The 26,668-nt window shown below is 34.9% G+C and overlaps 1 protein-coding gene across 3 annotated transcripts; it reads left to right on the forward strand.

Moving 5' to 3' along the window:
* The first annotated feature begins 389 nt into the window (after positions 1–389).
* TMEM209 (transmembrane protein 209) lies at positions 390–26,002 on the forward strand. Of its 3 annotated transcripts, none has more exons than XM_019751254.3 (15): positions 390–493; positions 1,446–1,582; positions 1,710–1,768; positions 2,656–2,787; positions 3,267–3,505; positions 4,416–4,617; positions 11,012–11,187; positions 11,815–11,886; positions 13,927–14,023; positions 16,681–16,806; positions 18,792–18,889; positions 19,721–19,835; positions 19,931–20,028; positions 21,771–21,844; positions 24,278–26,002. In XM_019751254.3, exons 1-15 carry the CDS (start codon positions 491–493, stop codon positions 24,330–24,332), a joined length of 1,683 nt encoding a protein of 560 aa, XP_019606813.2. In that variant the 5' UTR covers positions 390–490; the 3' UTR covers positions 24,333–26,002. The 3 variants fall into 3 exon arrangements, with proteins under 3 accessions (XP_019606813.2, XP_088656044.1, XP_088656045.1); XM_088799918.1 differs by having other exon boundaries at positions 479–657; positions 24,278–25,479; XM_088799919.1 differs by lacking the exon at positions 390–493 and adding an exon at positions 780–888 and having other exon boundaries at positions 24,278–24,476.
* Positions 26,003–26,668: the final 666 nt, after the last annotated feature.

The following is a 26,668-nucleotide window of genomic DNA, read 5'->3' on the forward strand; positions in this document are numbered from 1 at the left end:
CACGGATATTTAAAAAATAATATCGGGTCAGAATACTTGATTTTTTTTTTTAACACAGGTGTGAGAAATGCTCTGTCATTGCTAATGGTGTCTGGACACATTACCACATACTGTATCCTAAGATTAGCCACCCTGCTTAATAAAATCGGCTTTAAAATGTGGGTACATAAATGTCCTAAGGAAGCTCAAATTATATTAATACATAGAAATTCAGCTTGTTATAGTTATTACTTTTTACTGCGGGTTCAGAACCTGGTCTGAATTTTTGCAGCTCAGTTTTCTCCCCGCAGCACAGCCATAAATCCTAAAGCTGTCTCCTTGGTAACGTTCCTAGTGCCCGCCACTCCTCCACCCTCCTCTTCTCGCGAGAAGAAATAGCCGGTTTTTCCGGTAACTGTAGACTCGGAAGCCTGTCGCTTTCGCCCTAGCGATTGGCCTCGCGCATGTGCAGTAGAGAGTGGCGCGAGCCAGCGGCTTCCGGCCGAAGATCATGGTGCGTTTTGGGGGTCACTTTTGTGCTTCCTGCACGCGGAATCCAGGCGGGCTGTCAGCGTTCCGCGCCTGCGGATCTGCAGAGGGTTCAGCCACAGGGGGCTGTGGGCAGGCGTCCCGCCCCCCGTAGTGGAGCGGAGGAAAGAAGCCATAGGGGATGCTGAAGTTTGTACTGGGAGAGCCGGGGAGGGAAGCTCCCCGGACCGGGGACTTGGACCCCGGCTGGTGGCGGGAAGGGCAGTGCTCTGTGCTCTACGGGCTGCAACTCCGTGTAGCTACAACAAATCTTACAACTTGTCTGCAAGACATGAGGCCTAACAAGACAAAGGAAATACCCCAGTGTAGACCAAAACGGAATGCACGCTTCTTCCCCCTCGCTCTCAGCCCCTTCACACCGTGGGTACTCGCCCTTCTAAAACGCAAATCCTTACACTTTACCAAAAACACAAAACGGAGTTCTCTGGCGTGCTTGGGTCCGAGTGCAGAACTGTTTGAGATCGTAGGCAGTTAATGGTTTCTGCACAAGGCCGTCAGGAGGAGAGTCTTTAATGGCTTATAGCGTAAATGGAATGTTTTCCCCCAAAACTTAGTATTTCGAGTTTCATAAATTAGTCCTTGCGACATATCCTAAAACACAATACAGAGTAATTGCAGACATAACTACCAACCCTTAAATGACAAAAGAAGACATTTTTATTTATTGGAAGTATTAAATTATTTGCTGAAGTCACCCACCACTTCTCTGTTGATTACAATATGATGCCAATGAATTTATAATTTAGGGTTCCCTTTTCATGTACTAATATTAAAATGTAAAAAAAAATTGGAAAGATAGTTTAAAGATGAGGGAAAATGTGTGCAGTTTTTAGTTACCATTCTAAAGGACACAAGTGTGATTTCTTAAATGGAGTAGTTTCTTTTGATTGATTCTTGTACTTTTTGTTTTTGACTAGATGCAAGGGGATCCAAACCTTAGTGCTTCCCTTATTGACAGAACCATCAAGATGAGAAAAGAAACAGAAGCTAGGAAAGTTGTTTTAGCCTGGGGACTCCTAAATGTATCTATGGCTGGAATGATATATACTGAAATGTAAGTTAATTAGCAAAAAAAAAGTGAAAATGTGAGAGGGCAACGATTGGTGCCACAGGTTTTTGTGTGTGTTTTGCTTTTTTAAAATTTTTTTAAGACAATTGAAAACCCTTTCTAATTTTTTCAGGACTGGAAAGTTGATTAGTTCATATTATAATGTGACATACTGGCCCCTCTGGTATATTGGTAAGTAATTAATTTTCACTGTGATTTAGAGTTACTACCAATGAAAAACTGTATCAGTTTAGTTCAATTTAGTATTCATGCCTTCATTCAACAAATATTTGAGTGCCTACTATGTTCCAAAAATGAAATGCAACAGAAAGGGAAGGAGGTCCCTGCCCTCATGGAAGGAACATTGTAGTAAAAGAGATGAACAAATTAAACAATGCATTCTAGGTGATAATAAGTTCTGTAAAAAAAAAAAAAAAAAAAGGTAAAGTTTGGGGGTGGTGAGATTTGTACTTGTTACTCTCTCTGAAATGCCTTCCCTACTTCTTCTCTACCTTTTCACCTTTCAAGACCAACCAGATTTCTATTCCATTGATGCGTTCCTCAACCTCTTCGTGTCTTCCTGTCCTCTCTCTGCTCTTTAGTAGTCCTTGGGCATAAAGAGTCTTTATGGCAGCTTAAAGTAAATTCCATAGTCTAATATACACATTAATCTAAAGCCTGTGATAGAGGTGGTGTGTCAAGTAGAAGAGCAGGAAAAAGTTGTAGAATCTGCATACCTGACTTAGAATCATGGCTTTAATAACTGGGTTATGTCTCTTACAAAACTCTCTTGACTTCTCTACAACTGTTGATTGATCTTTAAAATGGACGTGAAAGTGTTTATTGTACCAGTTGTAAGGATTAGTGATAATATTTTGAAACTCACTAGCAAGTGGCCTATACATAATAGACATTCATTAAATGGTAACTGTTATTAGGAATAAGAAGATCGTTTTCAATTTTGTTGTTAATTTGCTAAAGTACGAAGAGTTTTGTTTCCCCCCTTTAACTGTTATACACACATACACACAAACACACACACACACCCTTATTTTAAATAAATTTTTGTTCTCTTACAGAGCTCGCCCTTGCATCTCTCTTCAGCCTAAATGCCTTATTTGATTTTTGGAGATATTTCAAATATACTGTGGCACCAACCAGTCTGGTTGTTAGCCCTGGACAGCAAACACTTTTAGGGTTGAAAACAGCTGGTAAGTGTTTTACATCTTTTGCAAAGGTGGGGGAAAGGTTGGCAATAAATCTTTCTCAATTTAATTTTCCCTTTTCATAGACTTAGCTGGAAGGGAGTTAGGCCATCTGGTTCAACTATATTAAACAAGTCTACAATAGTCTTTAAGACCAACGACTGTCATTCCTATTTGCACAAATTGAATGGAACTAGCATTCAACAGCCTCATGAAAGTTTGTTCCATTATTTTATTACAGTTAAAATTAAATTACTAACTTGCTGCATTGAAACTAATTTATTTTGCATTCTGTGAAAATGGTAAACAACTAATTTGTGTGTTTGGTAACAATACTTTATGTAACTTAACAACCAAGTCACTCTATTACATTCCCTTTTCCTGAAGAAAAAGATTCAGTTCATTAAATCTATTTTCGTAGAAATTTTATTTATACATACACATTTTTTTTATTTACTATTTATTTGTTTGTTACTTTCTTCTAGTTGTACAGACTACTCCTCCACACGATCTGGCAGCAACCCAAGTCCCTCCCTCTTCACCTTCTTCAATTCAGGGTCAGAGTGTGTTGAGTTATAGCCCATCTCGTTCACCCAGTACCAGCCCCAAGTTCACCACCGGCTGTATAACTGGATACAGCCCTCAGCTACAAGGTCTGTCATCAGGTGGCAGTGGTTCTTACAGTCCTGGAGTGACATACTCGCCCATCAGTGGATATAATAAGGTAATGACTCTTTTCTCTTGACCAGTCACATTATTTAAGAATTGGGAGATACTTTGAAAACCTAGTGAGTCGAAACTCCTCATTTTATCGATGAGAAAACCGGGGAACAGTGGGTAATTCACTTGCCCAAATCGCCCACTGAAGAGCCAAGAATATAACCCAGATTTCCTGACACCTAGTTATAAGTTCGTTATATCACATCTTAAAATGTATCCACCCATCATTATGGTATACAGAGTATTTTCACTGCCCTAAAACATCCTTGCGCTCCACCTATTTATCACCTATTTATCCTACCCCCCAGTCCCACCCCAACCCCTGATAACAACGGATCTTTTCACTGTCTCCATAGTTTTGCCTTTTCCACAATGTCATACAGTTGGAATTGTACTGCATGTAGCCTTTTCAGATTGGCTTCTTTCATTCAGTACTATGTATTTAAGGTGCCTTCATATCTTTTCATGGCTTGATAGCTCATTTCTTTTTAGCACTGATGTACATTGTCCAGATGTACCACAGTTTATCTGTTCACCTACTACAGGACACCTCAGTTGCTTCCAAGTTTTGGCAATTATGAATAAAGCCGCTATAAACATCTGTGCACAGGTTTTTGTGTGGACATACGTTTCAGCTCCTTTGGATAAATACCACGGAGCACGATTGCTAGATCAGATGGTACAAATGTTTAGTTTTATAAGATGCCACCCAACTGTCTACCAAAGTGGCTGTGCCATTTTGCATTCCCACCAACAATGAATGAGAGTTCCTGCCGCTCCACATCTTCCTCAGCATTTGGTGTTGTCAGTGCCCTGGATTTCAGTCATTCTGATAGGTGTGTTACTTTTGGAAAGTCAAAAACCAAAACAAAAATAAATTCCAATTAAAAATAAAGTTATTTTATTTTGTATAGTTGGCGAGCTATAGTCCCTCTCCTTCTTCTCCGTACCCTACCACTGTGGGCCCAGTGGAGAGCAGTGGACTGAGATCTCGCTACCGTTCTTCACCCACTGTCTATAACTCCCCTACTGACAAAAAAGACTACATGACAGACCTGCGAACATTGGATACTTTTCTTCGAAGTGAAGAAGAGAAGCAGCATAGAGTTAAGCTAGGTATGTATTTTACTTAGATTACGTATATATGATGTCACTTTACATTATCCTTAACCTATTTTCATTACTTTGATTACACCTGTACATAAATGTTTAAGTCCCTTTTATTAATATACTTGGTGTGGCTTAGGAGAGAAATAGGGTTTTGTTTTGATGTTATGCCGTTAGAATTAAGTTCACCAAATTTAAGAAGTAAATGTAGCTGGACTATCAGAAATCTTGACCCTTTCATCTCCATTAAGATTGAAAGCTTTTTCATATAATGTAAGTTATCATTTCTATTTAAAAGTTAAGGCTATCAAATGTTTTTGAAGTGGTGCATAGCAAAGCTCGTTGAAATGATAGTTGTCTCCTTTCCCGTGGTCCTTGGGAAGGTGAGTGTGGCCAGGAAGGATGAAAGACAGAGCATGGATTTCCTCTAGAAGTACTGCTGTTTTTCTGAACATTTTCGAACTTATCTTTCGTTTACCTTGGGAAACAATGTTAGCAAATCTTAATCTATTTGGGGTGGATTTGATTATTACAAAGTCAATTTGAACCAAATTGGGTTATTGAGCAGAGTAATGATTTTTCCCCCTTAGGAACTTTCACAGAAAGCACATGAGGTGCTAAAGCAAGGCCACAATGAGGAAGCCAGATATTGGACCTTGGCTCTTTGTGTCACTTTAAATCTGTCCATTGATTTTTAATGTAATTTTGCCTGAAGTGCCCCAAATGTCAAAGAAACAAATCAATATTATCTTGTTATTTGTCAATACATGCTTTTTCTTCTTTTTAAATTTTGAAATATTTCAAGTATACTGCGAATTATAGGGTATAACACAAAGAACAATCTATTTACCCTCTGCATGTCTTTGTCATATCTAGATTTTCTCTGACTTCCATTTTTATTTCTTCTTTGACCTATAGGAGTTATTTAGAAGTATTGTTATTATTGTTTGGAAGTATTATTGGTGATTGGTGTTACTTTTAATTTCCAATCATATGAAATGAAAGGCTTGGTTATCTTTTTTTTATTGTTACTATATTGTGCCTTGAGATTCAGATCTGTACCATATTAATTTGGGGTGTTTTTTTTTTTGAGAGTTGCATTTAGGCCTGCTATGTAATTAATGTTTATTAATGATTCTTGGTATATTGAAAAGAATGCATAATCTCTAAATATTGGTCTCTATATTTGTTCATTTAGTAAGCTTCTTGATAGTGTTCTTACATTATCTTATTAATTTTTGTCCACTTGATCGATTAGTTACTAAGAAAGTGTATTAAAAGCTCCTAGTGATTGCCTCCCATTGACTGTCTCCTCATAATTTTGTCATATTTGCTAAATATCTGTGAGATTATGTAAAGTGCATGTAAATTCAGAATTGTTCATATCATTCTGGTCAGTTATTCTTTTTATCTTTATCTCTTAGGCTTTTTGCCTTCAAATCTATTTTGTCTGACATTAACACAGCTATGCTATTGTCTTTTCATTAGCATTTACCTGGTACATCTGTGTTTATCCCTATACTTACAATCCTCCTGTGCCCAGAGGTTTTAGGTAATTATTTCATATACATTAATTTGTAAATAATAAGTATTTTATGAGTCACTACTTTGCGACTGTATAAATAATCTCTTCTTCATCAGATTTTGACGTACTAGTTTTAACATCCTTTTGCGATTCTTTTCAAAATTAATTATCACTATGTTGGTTGTCATAGTGGCTTTCTAATTCCTCATTCCTTCTGTATTTCTTTTATGTTTAAACTTTTATTGTAAAATAGACACAAGATTTATCATTTTAACCATTTTTCAGCGTGTAATTCAGTGATATTAAGTATATTCATTCATGTTGTGCAGCACCTTTTATATTTATTTGTTGGCGTTCTACTGTAAAATGGATCTTTTCAATTATGTCATTTATTTTGATGGTTGTTGGATTGTCTCAGATTTGGCTAGTGGGATCCTCTGGGTTCTGTGTTCTTTTGACACAACACTGTTATTCTTTGAGCACTTTTTTTTTTAACCTTCTGGCACCACAAGATATTCCACACACCTTTCGTAGTTTCCCTGGTTAACCAGCTATGGAGTCCATCTGTTTCTCCAAGGGGCCACAGTTGCTTTTAGTGGAAAATGATATTTAGAAATTAACTGGGCATTGGATATGCCATATTAATGAGGTATCATTACTCTAGGTCCTCTCAGCAGACAGCTAGAAAGTATATGTATATACATACACACACTCAAACATATACACACACATCTACATCTATATACTGTTGATTCTTAAACAACGAGTTTGAACTGCACAGGTCCACTTACATGTGAATTTCTTTTCAATAAATATATACAGTACTGTAAATATATTTTCCTTAGGAATTTCTTTATATCACTTCCTATAGCTTACTTTATTGTAAGAATACAGTATAGATTACATATTATATACAAAATATGTTTTGATCGACTGTTCATATTATCGATAAAGATTCCAGTCAACAATAGACTATTAGTAGTTAAGTTTTGGCAGAGTTAAAAGATATACATGGATTTTTGACTGCACAGGTGGTGCCCCCAACCCCTACATTGTTCAAAGGTCAACTATATAACTATATTAAAAACCAGGAGTTAATACTGATACCTCCAATTCTAGTTCACCTATACTGGGTTTATTCCAGCCTCTCCTCTCTTTGTAACTCCTTTCTCCAATAGTGAGGACCCAGTCACTTACAGTCTTTCTCACACACCCACTTTTTTGATAGAGAACCACTTCATCACTAAATATTTCACACACATCTCCTAAGAACAAGGACATTTTCTTTTCTAACTACAATATGATTATCATACTTAAGTTACTAGTGTTATTCATATTCTCATTTCCTGCAATTGACACAATAATGACCTTTGTAGCTTTTGTTTTTTGTTGTTGTTTTTTTTTACTGATACAGGATCTAGTCAAGCATTATATATTGTATTTACCATGTTTCCCCGAAAATAAGACCTAACCGGAAAATAAGCCCTAGCATGATTTTTCAGGATGACATCCCCTGAACATAAGCCCCAATGTGTCCTTTGGAGCAAAAATTAATATAAGACCCCGTCTTATTTTTGGGAAAACACAGTAGTTGTGCTTCTTTTGTCTACTTTACTCTAGAACATTTGTACTTTTTTGTTTGTTTTTGCCTTTTATTACATTTACATTTTGAAGAGGTCAGGCTAGTTTTATCGCAAATTTGGATTTATGTGATCATTTTCTCATTATTAGATTCAGTTTACATATTATTTTTTGGCAAGAAAGCAGGTGGTGGTGTGTTCCTTTCAACATATCACATCAGGAAACATGATACCATTTTGTCTTTTATTGGTAACATTAAATGGGATCAGTTGGTCAAGGTGATGGTAATCTGACTTCTTCAAAATAGCTTTTCCCTTTCATAATTAATAAATCTATAATGTGATTCCTTGAGACTTGTTCCCCCAGTGGCCTTTCACCCTATGGTTTTAGCATCCATTGATGATCCTATCCCGGGTAAGTTAATACAGTGGTGGTTTCAAAATGGAGACTTTCTAATACTTTCATTTCTTTTACATTTAGTAGTTTGGCATTTTCCGTAAAGAACTTTCTGTTTTACCTCTCACCCCACAGTTTGTTTGTTTTAGCCATTTTGGACTCATGGTTGGTTCTTTCTTAGCAATGTCTAAACTATTTAACTCATTGAGGTTTTTGTAATTTGTCTCTTATTTTCCAGAGTTTTATTTGGTTCTTTTTTGACATCTGCCTGATTTATTTTATAGTATCTTGTTTTGTTTCTGTTTTCAATTCCTTTTCATATCTCAGTCACTTTAAATATACTTTTTAAAAAGTTTTTGTCCAATAGTTCAGTTATTGAAAGTTCATGGAGATTAAACACTCACATTTTTGTCTTGTTGACTCATGCGTTGAGGCTTGTTTCATTGTGATTTGTGGGGTTTTTTTTCTTTTTGTTTTTTTTATGGTAAGCTCATCTTCAGTAGAGTTTTATCTGTGCTTTTTCTATCCTGGGCGGGCTGGATGGAAGTCTTGTCTCCTCCCAGCAGCTTTGTATTTGCCTCTGCTCAGTGCCTAAGGAGTATCATTGGCTTTGAACTAACAAGTAATTTTTAGGTTTGAAGGATCCTGGATGAATCTCCCAACAACCTAAGCCACACGAGATTCCTTGTTAGCTCCCAGTGCCAGTGGACCGATTGTTTTCCTATCCGCTGAGAATGTGGCCCTTTGAGGTTCCTGGCCCTGTGCCAGGCACAAGGGATGGAGTATGAGAAGGATTGCAATCCAACTTTCCACCTCTCCCGGGCCTACATCTTCATTTCCAGTTCCCACCTGGGAACTGAAATACAAGCTGATAGGTTTGCCAAAGTTTACAGAATTATAAAGAGCCCCTACAGCATCAGCTTATATACACAGGCCACTGAGTTTTAATTCCCTCATCATTTCTAGCCACTGGCTATTCCTCTTACCTTTTTTGCAAGTTTCATTGCCCATTTAAATAAGGTGTTTCATGTAATAAACATTTTTCGATGCATATAATGGGAGATTTTTCAGGTTACCTGGTTTGTTATATTGCCAGAATTCCAGATCTCTTTGTGCTTTGATTCTTATGTCTTTGGAGTTCTCCAGCTACAGGTTTTGTACTGTTTTGTTGGTGGTCATGAGTATTACAGAGAAGCCCTCTTTTGTCACTGCTTGCTGCATATATTTTGGCTAATGCACAACAGATATTAAAACTTATTTCTGTCACCTTATTTCTACCATCTATGCAAAACTTTTGTCCTCTAAAGCCAGTCTTCCCTGAAATGTTTCTCAAGTTCAAGTTTTCTCGGAAAGCTTGATTATCATTTTTGAAGTTAATACTCAAAATGATTAGTCAAAAAAGAATAACCTTGTACTCTATCATAACCATGTCTTTTACCTTCCTTTTCTATTCCTTATTTATTAAATCATTTGTGTTGGTTTAAGACTTGCTTTCTCTCTCTCTCTCTCTTTTTTTTTTTAATAAAATTTATTGGGGAACAGTGTGTTTCTCCAGGGCCCATCAGCTCCAAGTTGTTGTCCTACAATCTAGTTGTGGAGGGTGCAGCTCAGCTCCAAGTCCAGTCACCAGTCATTTTCAGTCTTTAGTTGCAGGGGGCACAGCCCACCACCGCATGCGGGAATTGAACTGGCAACTTTGTTGTTGAGAGCTTGCGCTCTAACCAACTGAGCCATCCGGCCGCCCAAGACTTGCTTTCTTGACATTAATTCATTCCTGTAAGTCAGCTTTGCCAGAAGTCCTCCCTGAAAACTTTATACCAAGTGTGATATTTCTTTACTGTACATAATTATTTTTATGCCAGCATGAAACATACTAGTATTAACCTAAGCTACTAGCATAACACTAGCTAACCTTCAGGGTTTTGATGCTGTGAATTGACATATTGCCACATATTCCTTTCATGATTTCTTATCCTTTGTACCTGTAAATTAACATTGTAAGAAAACCAGTTTTATTACTCACTTCTCCTAGAAATTCTGCTAAGATTTTTAAAAACTTGTTTCTATTTGTGATTTTTGTGTGGGTATGAAGTATTAATTGATATTTCGATATCAGTTAAACTCTAAAAAAATAAAACTATTTCCTAAATATCATACGAGTACAATTGTCTTTAAAAACTTGCAGTTTACTCAGAAGCTGTGCTAGATGCTAGGGAAACAAATACTTCCTGCCCTCAAGGAGCTCAAACTCTGTTTGGGAAAAGAGATAAACTCTGACCTTAAAATGGGATCATTTGTCTGATAGAGGCCACTATAGGTTTAAGTCCCTAAATGTAAGTGTTTGCATTTCCTAAATTTAAATTTATAAATTTAGGAGTGTAATCAGCAGAGAGAGTCTCTTTTAATGCAACAGAGGACTGACTTAGTGCAGGCTAGGACTAGAATACAGAGTACAGAGGGAAGACTGAGTTTAGCTGCTAGCCCGGAGTCATTTACTGGTGGGAGGGTGTAGTTACCCCATTCACAGAGAGCTAAACATTCAAGCAGGGAACTGCCTTAGCCTATTTATTTCCTGAAGAAATTTGTCTTTTGTTTCTCGCTGAGTCATTTGAAAGTCTTAGAGAATGAAACAAGCCTAATTTTACAACAAAAATAAACACTTTCCACCACATAGAGTTCATATGGCCCTTAACTTGATACTGCTCAGACATGTTAACTCTTGATGCAAATAGTCCATGTTCTCTAAAGGAAAGATACTGTTGGGGAGGAGAGAGGAGAGAGGCCCCTTGAGCTTTGTCTTCCTTGGTTGCCACTGCCTCGACCGCTTAGACCGCCGGTGTTGGCGCGCTAACTCTAGACGTCAAAATTTCTACAACACCCTGATACTCTGAATCATTGTAGGGAGCCCAGATTCTACCTCGCCTTCCACCAGCCCTACGTTCTGGAACTACAGTCGTTCTGTGGGGGACTATGCACAAACTTTAAAGAAGTTTCAGTATCAGCTTGCCTGTAGGTCTCAGGCGCCATGTGCTAACAAAGATGAAGCCGATCTCAGTTCTAAACAAGCTGCAGAGGAGGTAAATGGACAATAAAAATGACTTAATATTTATGATTTACAGGTTGTTAGAAACTCTTTTCCACTTCTGGAACAGTTTTTTTTCCATAACCTCCATTTTTACCAACTAGGAACATAAATCTGGCACACATTATACAGTGGGCAGGCTCCTGTCTAACTTTGTGTACCTAAGATGGAATTATATTGTATGTTTTATCTTTAGGACACCTAGTTTACCTGCGTGTCCTGCCTAAAACATTTTTCTTCATTCATTTATAAAAAGGTAGCTCAAGTATTAATTTGTACTTAATATATATAAGACGCTTGCTTTTAAAATATATTTGAATCAGAACACTTGATAGTCTGTAACTTCACCAGTTTAAGACTAAATGCAAGATTTCAATTTTGTTCTTAAAAGCAAGAGGAATTCTTGAAACATACCAACATAAGGAATTTTAAAGATATGTCTGCATGAATAGCAACCTAGTACATAATAAGAAAATTAGTGCATAATAATTAAGTCATTATTGATGTTTGTGAAGTTTTTTTTCCAGAGTATTCCAAATATTTTTGAGGGTGGGGGAAGGAATGACTGATTTCTGGCAAGATGTTTTCCTCACTGACTATTCATTTTAAACATTTTTAATAGGTTTGGGCGAGAGTAACTATGAATAGACAACTTCTTGATCATATGGATTCATGGACAGCTAAGTTCAGAAATGTAAGTTTTACATTACTCTTTGGACAGCACAAGTGCCTTTTGATATGTAAAGTACATTGTTGGAATATAAGTTAGATGTTAATTAGATATCAGAATTATTAAAAGTGCAGTGTGGATGGCACATATATATAAGGATAAACATGACATTTACTTTATGGTGTCCATTTATATGGGATTTTTTTTTTCTCTCCATGTTTAGTAAATTAGCGTAATTTGAGTAAAGGAACAATATATTTAGTTATTAAGATCTTAATCGCTTTTCCAGCATCTCAATTTTATTTTTCAAACAGCTTTTATATCAGAGCATATTATGTGTCTAGAAATGTGAGGGAACCAAAAATGAGGTCCTTGCCCTAAAAAAACTTCAGTTAGAGAGAGAAGATAATATGTGCTTGAAGCTACGACAGAATATATCGATTTCTTTGATTCTTCTAAAGTAGAACCCTCTCTGTCTTTGGCCTGGAGGTTGGGAAGGCCAACTGTTCATGTACAGAGTGAGTTAGTTCCCTGGTTTCAACCCTGCCTCTTCCTCTCGCGCTCTGTGGTACCTGTGCACCCAGATTCTAGTGGACAAGTTGGCCCCTCCGCCCCTACAGGTGGCACCACTTGGATTCTGTAGAGGCTGCAGCTTCTTCCCATTTCATCCTGCAACTGTCATCTATCCACTCTGTATCTTCTAGAGATAGGTTGCAATTATTTATACTCCTTTTTTAAAAAATTCTTTTACTATAATTTCAATAGGGTATCAAGAGGGAATGGTGAAAAATGGCAGCCTACTTTTTTGAACCAGAAGCCAGAATGGCTTTTAAAAATAAAAATTCTTGAGCCCAACCCTAGAACTACTGAATCAGACTTTCTGGGAACAGGGCCTACATCTCTCTCATAGACCCCTTAGATGATTTTGTTGCAGCCAAAGAATGGCTGGCAAGTCAGATGCATTTAATAAAGGTTGGAAGAATGAACGAGTGAAATGAAGTCCTAGAACTGTACTCTTTTTTTTTTTCCACTTATAGACTTGTCTAAATGCTAATATATTTAAAATACAAAGTCTTGGGCACATTTGAGAGCTTGTTCCCTGGCATGTGTCATCAGTTTGGCCTAAATAAACTTAACAAAAATTCAAAAAAAAATTATATATATATATATATATATATATACATATATATATATATATATACATATACATGCATATATATGTATATACATATACGCATATATATATAAAGTCTTGATTAGGAGTATTAGCTTAGAAGAAATATAACACAATCCCTTATCCAAATTCCCTAAGCTACAGTGTTCTGAAATGTGTTTTTTTAAAGGAATTGGAGGCATAAGTATTTCATCTGAAACTTTTTTTCGTCCTTTCATTTTATAGTGAAACAGAAGCATGGAAACAGAAGTGGTGGAAGTTACCACAAACACACACATACAAAATATGTAACACACAAACAAACCCGATGGGGTATTTCCTTAAACAGTCTTTTCATTTCCCAGAATTAGTTTGATATTAGCCATGCAAAGTGGCATTTGAAATTCCTAGTCCTAAAGTAATATGGTAATATTCACAATCCAGTTTCAGATATCATCTATTTTCTACATGGTTAGGAAATTTGGTGAGCCTGCTGAGAATTAATCAATTATGTTAGTTTGAAAAATTCTTACTAATGACAAACCAATATAAATGCTACATGAGTAAATGTGAATAATTACCCTAGAAACAAACTGAAGATTATCCTTTTAGCTAAGTATAATAATCATAGACCCATGTAAGAAAAACTTAACATATAACTGAAAGTTTTATATTTTCTTCAGAAAAAATAGGCATATGTGATTTCAGGCTATAACGTAGTTAACTTACGTTCCACTAGCATATTTACTTAATTCTCTCTAGATTTCAGGTAACTACTTCTTCCATCTCTTTCACATACTCGGTTAATATTCAAGTTCTAGACAGTAAAAAAAATCTTAGTGTTTTATGAATAATTGTTTGAGAAATACTTTCGAATTATGTGTGTAAATATTTACCTCATTTCTTCCTAGTGGATCAATGAGACAATATTAGTTCCTCTTGTACAAGAAATTGAGTCTGTCAGCACACAGATGAGACGAATGGGTTGTCCAGAGCTGCAAATAGGAGGTATGTGAAAATACAGCCCAGCATCTGACTTACTTTCAGTGAATCTACGAAGAGAAAAATGTCTTCTTGTAGTGGGCTATTTAACAACTTCCTTTGTTAAGGAAGGTGAAGAAAAAAAAACTAAATGTCTATAATACAGTTTAGATATTGAGGTGAAGAAAAAAACTTGAGATGAAGAAAAAAAGCTAAATATCTATAATACAGTTTTTTTATATAACAGCTTTTTTGAAATGTAACTTACTTACCATACAGTTCATCCATTGAAAGTCTACAGTTCAAAAGTTTGGGTTGTGCAGCCATCACCAGTCAATTTTAGAGTATTTCATCACCCAAAAAAGAAACCCAACATGCCCTTTAGCAGTCATCCCATTTCCCACCACCACCATCACCCATTCCCCAGCCCAAGGCAACTACCAGTCTACTTTCTGTCTCTATAGATAGGCCTGTTCTGAATATTTCATATAAATGGAATCATCTAATATTAGGTTGGTGCAAAAGTAATTGCGGTTTTTGCAATTATTTTTAACCTTTTAAACTACAATTACCTTCGCACCAACCTAATACATTGTCCTTTGTGACTGGCTTCTTTCACTTAACATGTTTTAAGGGTTCATCTATGTGGTAGCATTATCAGTACTTTGTTCCTTTTTATTGCCAAATAATATTCCATTGTATGGCTCTACCATACCATATTTTCTTTACCCATTCATCAGTTGATTGACATTTGGGTGGTTTTCACTTTATGGCTGCTATGAGCTGTTGTGTTGTTGTGTACAAGTGTTTGTGTGGACATATGTTTTAATTTCTCTTGCGTATTACCTAGGTGTAGAACTGCTATGCTGTATGGTAACTCCATGTTTAACCTTAAGAGGAACCGCCAGACTTTTTTCTAAAGCAGCTGCACCATTTCATATTCCCACCAGTGATATATGAGGATTCCAATTTCTACATCCTCCCCAATACTTGTTATTGTGGTTTTTTAAATTATATTTATCCTAATGGGTGTGAAATGGTATCTCACTGTGGTTTTGATTTGCATTTCCCTGATGGCTAATAATGTTGACTATCTTATCATATGCTTATGGGCCATTTGTATATCTTCTTAGGAGAAATATCTTTTCATGTCCTTTACCCATTTTTAAATTGAGTTAATTATTATTTTATTATTGAGCTGTAGGTGTTCTTTATATATTCTAAATGCAAGCCCCTTATCAGATATTAATTACAAAGTTGTACAAAGCATATAAAATATGTAACAGTGCTAATTTAAAGATCACCTATTTTCAGCTCTCTTATCTGCTAAAAATAAAACTGATAAGGTTCTGTATAATATAATTTTGCCTAAAATATGTATATACTGTTACCTTATTTAGTGTTAAGTAATTAGGTTTCAAAATAAGGAAGGAATATTGTAGTCAACCAGCTCTTTCTAGAAAATAAATTTCTCCTTGAAATACGTTAAGTGTTTTGGTTTGTACATTAGCACTTTCCACTTGTTTTGGTATCTTTTAATCAAACTTTATTCTCTGGACTAAGAATAGAATTATACATCCCTAAAGTGCTTATTTATTGAATGTCCAAATGTTTCATTTGTAATTTACACAGCCCTTACATTAACCTTGGAAGCTAGCTATTAGTGCCCATTTTATGGATGGGGCTAAGATTAAGAGGTTAAGAACTGGCCCAGTGTCACAGAGCAGTGATTTGAGGCCAGAGCTCTCTGACTCCAAAGTTAGAATGGTTACTTTCTGTGTCTTGGTAATGTTATTTGAACATCTGCTTATCCTTTTTGAGCTTTCTTAAGTTGTAAAAATATGTAGTTTTCACAGCATTTTACCAATGTGATGTGCTTTTTAAAATAGCACAACATTGTTTCATGGCTACAAAAGTAATATTCATACACTTAAGTAGAAAACTTGGAAAGTACAGAAATACACAAAGAAGAATATTACCCATAATTCTGCTTCCAGATATAACCACTACCAATTTAGTCACAACCAGTTATTATTTGTGGAGAGAAAAGTACTATGATACTATCTATATCAAAACAATATCAATTATAAGTTATACCATAATTTAAGAACATGAAAAGTGCATATTTAGGCATTGAGGAAATATAGTACATACATATGAATATATTTCTAATTAAATTGGGTCATACTATTTTGTTACCTGCTTTTTGCCCCCACCTTTTCTATTTTGTTAAGTATTCTCCAGTATTATTTTTATGGCTGTACTGTATTTTATACATATATATATTTTATAGATATATCTATAGGTAGCTCTCTCTCTCTCTCTCTTTCTCTCTCTCTCTCTCTCTCTCTCTCTGTGTATACACACATGTATATATATGTATGCCTTTTTTATATATATCATCGTGTATTAGTTGTTTATAGATCTTCCAAAATGGATTTCGCTGCTTCTTTTGGAGAGAGAGAGAGAGAGAGAGAGAGAGTGTGTGTGTGTGTGTAAATCTGGCCACATTGCCAGAAATGATAAAATAAATTGTAGGTAAAAGTAAACAATGCAAGTTGTTAAGATAAACTGTTATCGCTGTCACATGTTCCTTCAACATCTATTGAGGAAAAAGCATTTTACGTTCTCTTAGAGACCCACATAAATAATAATCTGTGTGCTGTGTGTTTTATTTTGAACAGAGGCTAGTATCACTAGCTTGAAACAAGCAGCTCTGGTCAAAGCACCTCTCATCCCAACTCTGAATACAATCGTGCAGTACCTAGACCTTACCCCGAATCAGGAGTACTTGTTTGAAAGGATCAAAGGTAACTATTGATTTGAAGAGGGGAAAAAAGGAGAGCTTTTTCACTACTTTGAGGTTTAATAAATAAAGGTAACAAGGAAAAAAATTTTTGAAAAATTAAGTGTTACTAAGTATGATCTTGTTTTATAAATATGTATTTAATTATAGCTTGACTAAAGCTTATACTTTAGTATACTTTTTGAGTTTTATACTTTATGTGCTTAGGAATTGTCAAAATAATATACTTAGTCTTGAATATGTTAATTAATAATTTTATTCTATATAGGGAAGTTTTAATAGGAGCTAAATGGGCTCAAGTGAGAATGCCACTCTGATTTCTTTATAATTTCAGCATGTTGATTCTCATTTCTCTCAATTCTTATATGTCACATTCATTATATTGCTTTTTACATTTCTGTTATATTCTGATTATTTAGGGGGAAATGTGATCTTCTGAGGAGGCTGACTTAAAAATCAGGAAATGTAGCCTCCCTGATACTCCTATACACTCTCTTTCTGCCTCCCTACTTTTATTTGGATAAACTCTGTAGACTGTTCTCATCACTAAAACAATTTTTAGAAATAATTATTTCACTCCTTAGATTTATCATAAATCTTAATTTGAAAATGTTATGGTGCCCCCTCTCTCCCCTTGGTTTGGTCTGGGGTTCAGGAATAAGCATTTATCATGACTTGAAAAACTTTTTATATAAGAAGAATTCAAGCATACATAAAACTAGACACAACAGTATGGTATACTCAACCTGGTCAGTCCTGGGCAACCTTTGCCACACCCATAACCTCATTGACCTCCTCCCTTCCTGTATCAGTTGAAGCAAATCCTATGTATCATCACTTCATCTGTAGATATCTCCGTATATACCTCTCTAAGATAAGGCCTTTAAAAAACAACCATAATATAATTATCACACCAAATGTTTTTTATTATAATAATTTATTTATATTATGAAACATACAGTCTACATACAAATTTCCAACCATTTCATAAGATGTATAACTACTTGTTTTTATTTGTGTTTATTTGAATTGCAATTCAAATATTATGACGTTATGATTGGTTGATATATATATGTTTCTTGTAAGCTATAGGCTTCCCGTACATTCTTTTTTTCTTTTGCAATTTGTTGAAAGAACTGGATTGTTTGGCCTGTAGTGTTTTCCATGGTGTGGATTTTGCTGAATGCGTCCCCATGGTGTAGTTTTACATGATCTAGTGTTTTCTGTATTTCCTGAAAATTCAGGTTACAATTTTTTGTCAAGATTGCCTAATAGGTAGCAAGGTATTTGTATATCCAAGAAAAATATGTGTGTGTGCATATGTAGATACCAAGTATACATAAAGTATTATTATATATCAAATATACAAAAAAGTTAAATAGTACAGAACCCTGTATGGACCTTCTAGGTTAAATAGTAATCAGCATTTTCCACGTTTGATTCTCTCTCTACATACACACACACACACTTTTTAGTTCTGCCATTTGAAAGTACATTGCGGACATCATTTTTCAGCACACGAATTCCTGAAAAAATAGCATTCTCCTACATTACCACAACTATCAGACCTTAAAAATTATTTCTGTAATATTATCTAATATACAGTTCATATTCAAATTTCTCCATTGTCCAAAGAATGTTATAGACCCTTTTATTCCCCTAACCATGATAAAGTCTTAGGTTCACATGTTACATGTGTTATTTCATTTTCTTTGGTCTCTTTGTCTAGAACAGTTCTACCACCTTTTCTCGCCCCATGACATTGACTTCTTAAAGGATCCAGAATCGTAGTCTTGTCTCATATTTTGGCTTTATTTGATTCTTCATGGTGATGTTTAAATTAATCTTTTATATCTTGTATTTCTTTACGTTTGGGTCTTTTGATCAGGTGTTTAAGATGACATGCTTCTCTTACTGTAACCTCTTAGCCTTTTTTCCTTCTTTTTTTGTGTATTCTTAGCTTTTATTATTTCACCTTTGTTGCTATAGAACTTTCTCAAGGAGGCTGTATGAGCTCATTTCGATGGAATAGAGGTGGAGACTTCAAAGGACGCAAGTGGGATACAGACTTGCCCACTGATTCTGCTGTAAGTCTCTAGTTTTGTTACTGGATTTATACTTTTATTTTTCAATTATGAAAATAAGTATTAAAAAGAATTTAGAAACTAAAGTAGAAATAAAAAATTAAAATTGTACCCGCATCTTAACCCAACCACTGTTTATATTTTCATATATTTTTTCTTTACATGCTATTTTTTTTCATGTTTTTATCAGAATTGTATTCATTCAGTATGTAAAATTTTGTATCCTGCTTTTTTTCACTTTTGCGATGTTTAAGTATTTTTCATTATGACTTACTGTCTGTCATTGAACTATTCTCCTATATTGGACCTAAACATCTGAGAAACGTAGTTGGGGGAAGGATTTTTATTTTTCCATCTTAAATAATGTTGCAAGGAATATCATGATGCATATTTCTTTCTTATTTGGTCTTTTGACTTTAAGAAAGATTCCTAGAATTAGATTTATAAGATCAAAGAGTATAAAGTTTTGGGGCATTTAAGAGTTTTTCAAAATCATGTTCTTCATTTTTTTATAGTGACTATAATGTGTGAAAATGAAGTTTTAATTGCTGATACTCAAATTGAGAATTGAAAGTATGTGTATTTTATCTTGGTTCTGCTGTTAATTAACTCTGGGTGTGAATGATTCACTTAACAGAAAACTAGGAATGTCTTTTATCTTTTCATTTTCTAGATTTCATCTTATAAATATAACCACTTGAAAGCATTTTTGCTAATTCTCTCTCTAGGGAAAAATTTAAAAATTGGAATCATTATAAACACAGATGTTTTTAAAGGGCTACATCCATGATAGATTTTCACGCTGACTTTGAAATACTGTTTCCTCGTTTTTAGATCATCATGCATGTATTCTGCACCTACCTTGATTCCAGATTACCTCCACATCCTAAATACCCTGATGGAAAAACATTTACTTCTCAGCACTTTGTTCAGACACCAAATAAACCAGGTATTAGCCTCGCCTAAAAGAATGAGTTGAGCTCTTCACATGAAATACATCGAGTGGTTTCGTTTGTTTTTTCATGTAGCCTATTTCCTTTACAGATGTGACAAATGAGAATGTTTTCTGCATTTATCAGAGTGCCGTCAACCCTCCCCATTACGAGCTAATCTACCAGCGTCACGTTTACAATCTTCCAAAGGTACTTCTAAACATAGAAGTTGCTCTTATAGAACGTCAGGGATGACTTGCTTTGATGATATTTTTAAAATAGATTCTCTTATTGATGGACTAGGTAAACTTTTTAAATTAGGGAAAATGTGTATAGCTCCCACCTCTTTTTGTCACTATACAAGTATTATATGCTTAATTTGAAAACACATAAAGATAAAGAAAAATCACTCATTATTCCATTACTTAGAGGTAGCTATTGTTAACATTTTGGTGTATTGCCTTTTGGTAGATTTCATTTTGGATTTTCTCTGTACTTTTTCGTGGGTTGAAATCATTTATGTAGTTTTATATCCTTTAAAAAATTAACTGTAATATAATTTTCCGTGCCATTAAAAATCTTCATGAAAATACTTTTTAATGGCTATACAAAAAAACTTCATCATAAGATTGTAACATAATTTATACAGCTATTCCCCTACTATTGGACATTTTAGATATTTCTAATTCTTCATTATCATAAATAATATTCTGAATATTCTCCTGAATATTCATCCTTATTTATATAGCTACCTGCATTTTGAGTAATTTCTTTAGCCCAAAGCCCAAAAGTGGAATTCTAGGTTACAGAATATTTTCAAATCTTTTAAAATATATTATCAAACTACTTTATAAAGCTGGTTATTGTACCAATTTACACTTCTGTCCAGGTACATCACTCTCGATGGCAAACACCAGTTCTGCTGATGACATTTGCAGTCATTTCTGTTACCAGCGTCTTTACTAAGAAATTTTACATTGACTATAATCATAAATTGTGTTCTCCATCCAGCAGATTCCCAGGAAAGAATATTAATTTCATTTTTTTCAAGTTTAATATTTCAACTTTGTAAGTGTAAATAGTTGGGGTCACTGAAGTTCCTCTAAGTACCCATGCAAATGCTTTTTTTTTAAAGAAACACTGCCTTTTAAGATATACCCTCAGATTCTTGAGTGAAAACACTAAATGAATAAGCATGTACAAGTTAATCAGTGAATTGAAAATCTAAGTTAGGGGCTAGTTTACAGACTAGAAATTACATACAATAGTATGATTTTAGGGCTAGCAAAACACTGCCTTGTAGTCCCTTATAGATAAAATAAATTTATATTTAACATGCTGCTTATATTGTTATTAACATAGACTGTAACGTATTTTGAAGTGTGATTAAAAGTTTTTTAATCCCCATGCATGTATTTATGCTGTTAATTTTGGGGATAGAGCACTTTTTGTGTGTAGTATACAGGGGCACCAGCCTCAGAGTAGCTCCCTTCCAGGCCTTCGTAAATGTGGCTCCCCGCGTGTGGAAACTGCCTAGTCTTTTTACTTTCTGCTCATCTGTCAGGTCTCCACTTAGAAATCTTTCCCTCGGGAAGGCATTCCCCGCCTTACCAGTCTGGGTCAGATGCCCGTGTGTGTTCCTGTGGAACCCTCCACCTCCCCTCTCAACATTCATCGCTTCACAAAATTAATTCCAGAATTACTTCTTGTAATTCTGAATTTACTGCCTGCTTTTTTTTACTAGACTTTAAGTTCCTTGATTACATGGATCCTTTCTGTCTTATTCACCACAGTGTTCCCTCGTCCCAGCACTTTGTTTAGTGAATGAGGGAAAGTCTGAATTACATGGAATTCTGAGTTAGTAGCATTGGTAGGATCTCCATTTACCTATCAGACTGACTCTTTTGTTCAGTTTGGTTTAAACCCTGCTGTCTTTTTTGTCTTTGTTCCAGGGCCGAAATAACATGTTTCATACATTATTAATGTTCCTCTACATCATAAAGACCAAAGAGTCAGGAATGCTTGGGTAGGTATTTATACTTTAGAAACACAAGTACTTAATGTATTTACTGTTTTTCTTCCTGTGTTAAGAGTCTGCGGAAGGCAGTATCACATACTAAAAAGATTTAGGGACTGAGCACTAAGAAATCTGGCCTCTAGTCCTAGATCAACCCTGTCACTAACCAGCTCTGCTGTCTTGGGCAAGTCCATGAATCCCTCCGAAGTTCTGTTTCCCTATTGGGTAAAAAGGCAGTGGGACCACAGTTTGTCTTACAATTTGTGTCCCTAGAAGAACAACTCTGACATCTGCATCAGGGTCTTGCCACTTTCAAAACCAATCCAAACAAAACTGGATTCTAATTTTATTCAAGCCATGCCATTTCAGACTCAAAGCCCTCTGCAAAGTGTTTACACTTCAAGAGAGACCGAGTCAGTACCCATTCCGTAATATTATTAACTAGGATGGAACCATTGCAAAATTGGAGTTGTTTACTTTGTTCTAAATACATAGTAATGAAGCTCACACACTAGTACAATAAATTTAAAATTTCTGTATTGTTATTTTGGTGATGTGAAATTTTAGTGTATCAAATAACATTTGAAGTAAGCAGACCCCAGGTAATGCTGAAGGAATCTGGTACCAGAAGATCTAGGAGTCTGAAAACCTGGGTTCTGGGTCCAGCTCTGCCTGGACTAAGTAACCTGAAGCTAAGAAAATGTAAAGGGAAGTGCTTGGAGTAAAAAAACAGCTGGAGTCCATTCTCGTTCTGATCTAATGCCTCTTCTCAGTTTTGTGTAGGGTTCTATCCTGGAGTATATACAGAGGGTGCCAAAAAACTATACACATTTTAAGAAAGGAAAAAAATCTATTAAAATTGTAATACTCAAGATATACCGATAACAAAAGATGAATACAAGTCATGTGTGTACATTTTGTTGGCACCCCCAGTATGTTCTAGAGCTACATTGTCCAATACAGCAGCCACCACGTGGCATCGAGCATTTGAAACATAACTAGCCCAAATTGAGATGTGCTGTAAGTGTAAAAGGCTAGAAATCAAAGACCTGGTACCAAAAAAAAAAAAAACCCAAGTGAAATATCTCATTAATAAGTTTGTACATTGATTATATATTGAAATAACATGTTGGATATATTAGATTAAATGAAATATATAATTAAAATTAATTTCACCTGTTTCTTTTTACTTCTCTCTTTAACTTTTTAAAGGTATTTATTAGAAAATTTAAAATTATGTGTGTGGTTTGCATTTGTGATTCACATTACATTATATTTCTGTTGAACAGCATTGCTCTAGAGAAAGACAAGGTCCTGTTAAACATTAGATGCAAAGATATAAACAGAAATTTATAAACTATATATCAGTTTCATTTGTATGTTTAATGTAAGAAAGATTAAGTAGTAAACGCACTTTTGTGAGGCATCTAAACATCTAAATATCCTTCTGTATTTTTTTAATTACAAAAATAATGCGTGCTCAGTATAGAAATATTTAAACAGTACAGCAGTGATAAACTAGAAATTGAAAATTCCCCTCTCATCGGCTTCTCTCACTCTTCTTCCCAGTCTCTCGAAGTACCCAGTGTTAACAGTTTCAGGTGTATTTTTCCAGACTACTTTCTGGGAATATGTTGATTTTGCTTAAAAATATATTGTACCCTTAACATATTACTCTGTGATTTGCTTTATAATCTCATGGTATATCTTAAACATTCTTCTGTGTCAGTCAATACAGATTTTTTTCTAAAATTTCTAGCTACGAATAGTCATACATATATATATTAGAAAGGTGGAGCATATGGTTTCACATAATAGAGATGCAGCTCTCTCTTGATTTCTCAGTGTTGGACATTGTTGGTTGATTTCTTATTTTGTTAGATGAGTAATTTATCTCCCTTACAGTCTTCTTCTCTTCCCCTCATACTCTGAGTACAGTTATATTACTCTCTGGAGTAGAAGTAGACTTTTTTTGTTACTTACAATATGGTTGGGTTTAAGCTATATTAGTAATACCCATATGCAAATCCACTAAAGCATCTCTAATAATTAGAAAATTCCTAATTCAAGTGACACAGATACAATTCTCTGAGTCCTATCATCTCTATATCCTCCATTTTAAAAAATTTAATTGACACTTTTATTTTGATCTGACTTGCTAAAATTACCCTGTTAACTTTCTCTGTCTGATGAAGTTCTTGGCATCCACTGAAAAATTAATTTTCAACACACTATAAATCCTTTTTTTCTAAATTTGGGTTTTAAACAAGAAAGAAATTAACTGTTACTAGAATTCACCGATAAACCACGTGTAACATATCTTATTGCAGAATAGCATTAAATGTTATCAATTAAATATGTATTCCTTCTTTTAGTTATTTGAGAAAAGACCTTCAATGCTTGGCAATCAATTCCACTAAAACTTTTTTTTTCTTTTTATAGGAGAGTTAATCTTGGTCTATCCGGTGTGAATATTTTGTGGATTTTTGGCGAGTAGTAGGCCATTTCATTCTAAACATTTGGACTTTTATTTGACTGAATCAGAAGTTGAACCGAAGCATCTCTGGTCACCATCTCTTTTGTTTTAAGACACATGTGTATGTTACAGATTCTTTAGATTTAATGAAAAATTAGATTTTATAAAACTTCCTTGTGTAAATATGTCCCATATCTTCTACACCAAGAGACATTGCCCTCAGTTTTTTATCGCATTTCAGGTTTTTTAGTTGCCTACAAAACTGCAATCCTTCAGATTGTTGTTACCAAAAACAATGCAGTTCCCCCTTAATTAAATAAATGAGTCCTTTTTTCATTGTAACTTCCAAATAAGAATCATCTACCTGATTCTTCCCCACAAAAATTGATTTTTCAATCACATTACTTAATATAAATACTTAAAAAGAAACAAGCAAATTGCTAAACTATTATTTTTTGTATCTGTCTTTCCCCAGTGTTTGGCAAATCAGTGCAAGGCCCATATTTAAAGAAATGAGAAAAACTCCTGAGTAATGTATAGTTCATGTATATTTTTAAATATTATTGAAAGAGGTTGACAGTATTAGTGTTTAAAAAGTCAACCTTTGGAATAAGTTTAGCTGATAGAATTAAACTATTCGGGTCTTTGTTTAAGAGGCTAAGGACTGCTTTGGTTTTAATAACTCTATTTCACTATCCCATAATATTGTACTATATTAAGAGTTCCCTTTAAGATCATATGATACCTATACTTAAATTGTTTAGGTATGTTCAAAATACCTGAAGAAGAAGAAGTTACCAAGTTTGTAAGTTTTGCTTGACTCTCCACATTTATTTTCTCATGTATGTATACAGTATCTCTAAGGCTAGCTAGCAATTGCATGCATTTTCTGGACTGACATATTATTTGACTGCTTCCATCACCTGGAAACAACCAAAACCAGTATCTTCTGAATAACTGCATGTCAGTGTTATATATGCAACCCATTTTGTATAATTTGTAAATGCTCTTTTTCAGAACGTTGTTCCTGTTTTTTAAGTCATATGTCCACAGGAAAGGATATTTCTATCTTTTAACTGCTTTTGATACATGTTAAAGATGTTTGCTATGATATTTTAGAAGAAAATATCAAATATATTTTAATAAAAATACATTAAATATAAAAACATGTTAAGACCTAAGTCTGTTATTTCAACAGTTATTAAGGATGTTATAACAGTTGAACAGGTGAATAACAGTTGCTTTACTGTTAGACTATTCAGTTGCATATTGTTTATTAAAAACAATAAGGAGAAAAATTTTAGCAATAAATACATTTTTTATAGGACTTAAGGCAGCTGTTAGTCCAAAAATTCAAATCTTTAATATTTTATTTTTTAAGTGACTGTCAAAAAATACAATATGCAGTAAATATACATGTAAAAAGACTCGGCATACATATTAAAAAAGAAAAAATGTTTTGTTCCCATACTAAGCCTCGTGGGGGTTACTATACTCTGGGTATCTTTCTTATGTTAACTTGTCTTCACAAATGTTTGGGCCAGCTTATGCTTTAATATTGCCTTTATTAAAAATTTACACTTCAGGAAGATGGTGCACTGCGAATATGGTAAATTTTTTGGTCCTTGTGTTAAATGAGTAAATATCTACTTTTCTCTAATTAAATGTTATTGATAGGATATTTTTCACAAGTTTTTATTGCTTGACTCATTCTTGTGGGATCAAATCCGCTGATCTTCTAGGTTATGTTCACCATATCATTTACCCTCCTTTTCTCTCCGATTATCAGCCTTTCCTTCAGCCACATGTGTTGTAGGGGCATAGTAGGTGTTTATAATTGAGTTACTACAAGACATAAAAATGCTGTGTTGCTTGGCTTTCTCAAACTGATGTGCACTTTCCACTGATACTTGAATGGTGAAGGCATGTAGCATATGGAGGGCACTTCTAAACTCAGCCTTGTCCCGTAACTCCTTCCAGTGTGGGCACCCCTCAGAGGTCAGCCTTTGGTCCTGTTTCACGGTGCTGTGCTCTTCCCTAGAGATCTTCATTCCTCAGCTTCATGTGTCACCTCTGCACTCGATTCCCAAGTTGCTCACCAACCATAACGTCTCTCTTGCGCTCTCGTGTTACATTTCCTGTGACCTGTCAGACATTTCCACTTAGATATCCTGCAGACTCTGTGTCTGGAACTGAATTCACATCTTCAGCTCCCTCTTCTAACATGCCTTTTTCTGTTCATTGTACTACCAGTTGCCCACGCTCAAAACTCTGGTGTTATCTTTGATTCCTTGAGCTCCCCGGGTCCCCAATCCAATCAGGCAGCCAGCCTCATCCATTCTTTCTTAACAATGTCT

Source organism: Rhinolophus sinicus, chromosome 8 (assembly GCF_057876585.1).
Source record: "Rhinolophus sinicus isolate RSI-liver-muscle chromosome 8, RSI-T2T, whole genome shotgun sequence".
In the NCBI taxonomy this organism is placed as follows: domain Eukaryota; kingdom Metazoa; phylum Chordata; class Mammalia; order Chiroptera; family Rhinolophidae; genus Rhinolophus; species Rhinolophus sinicus.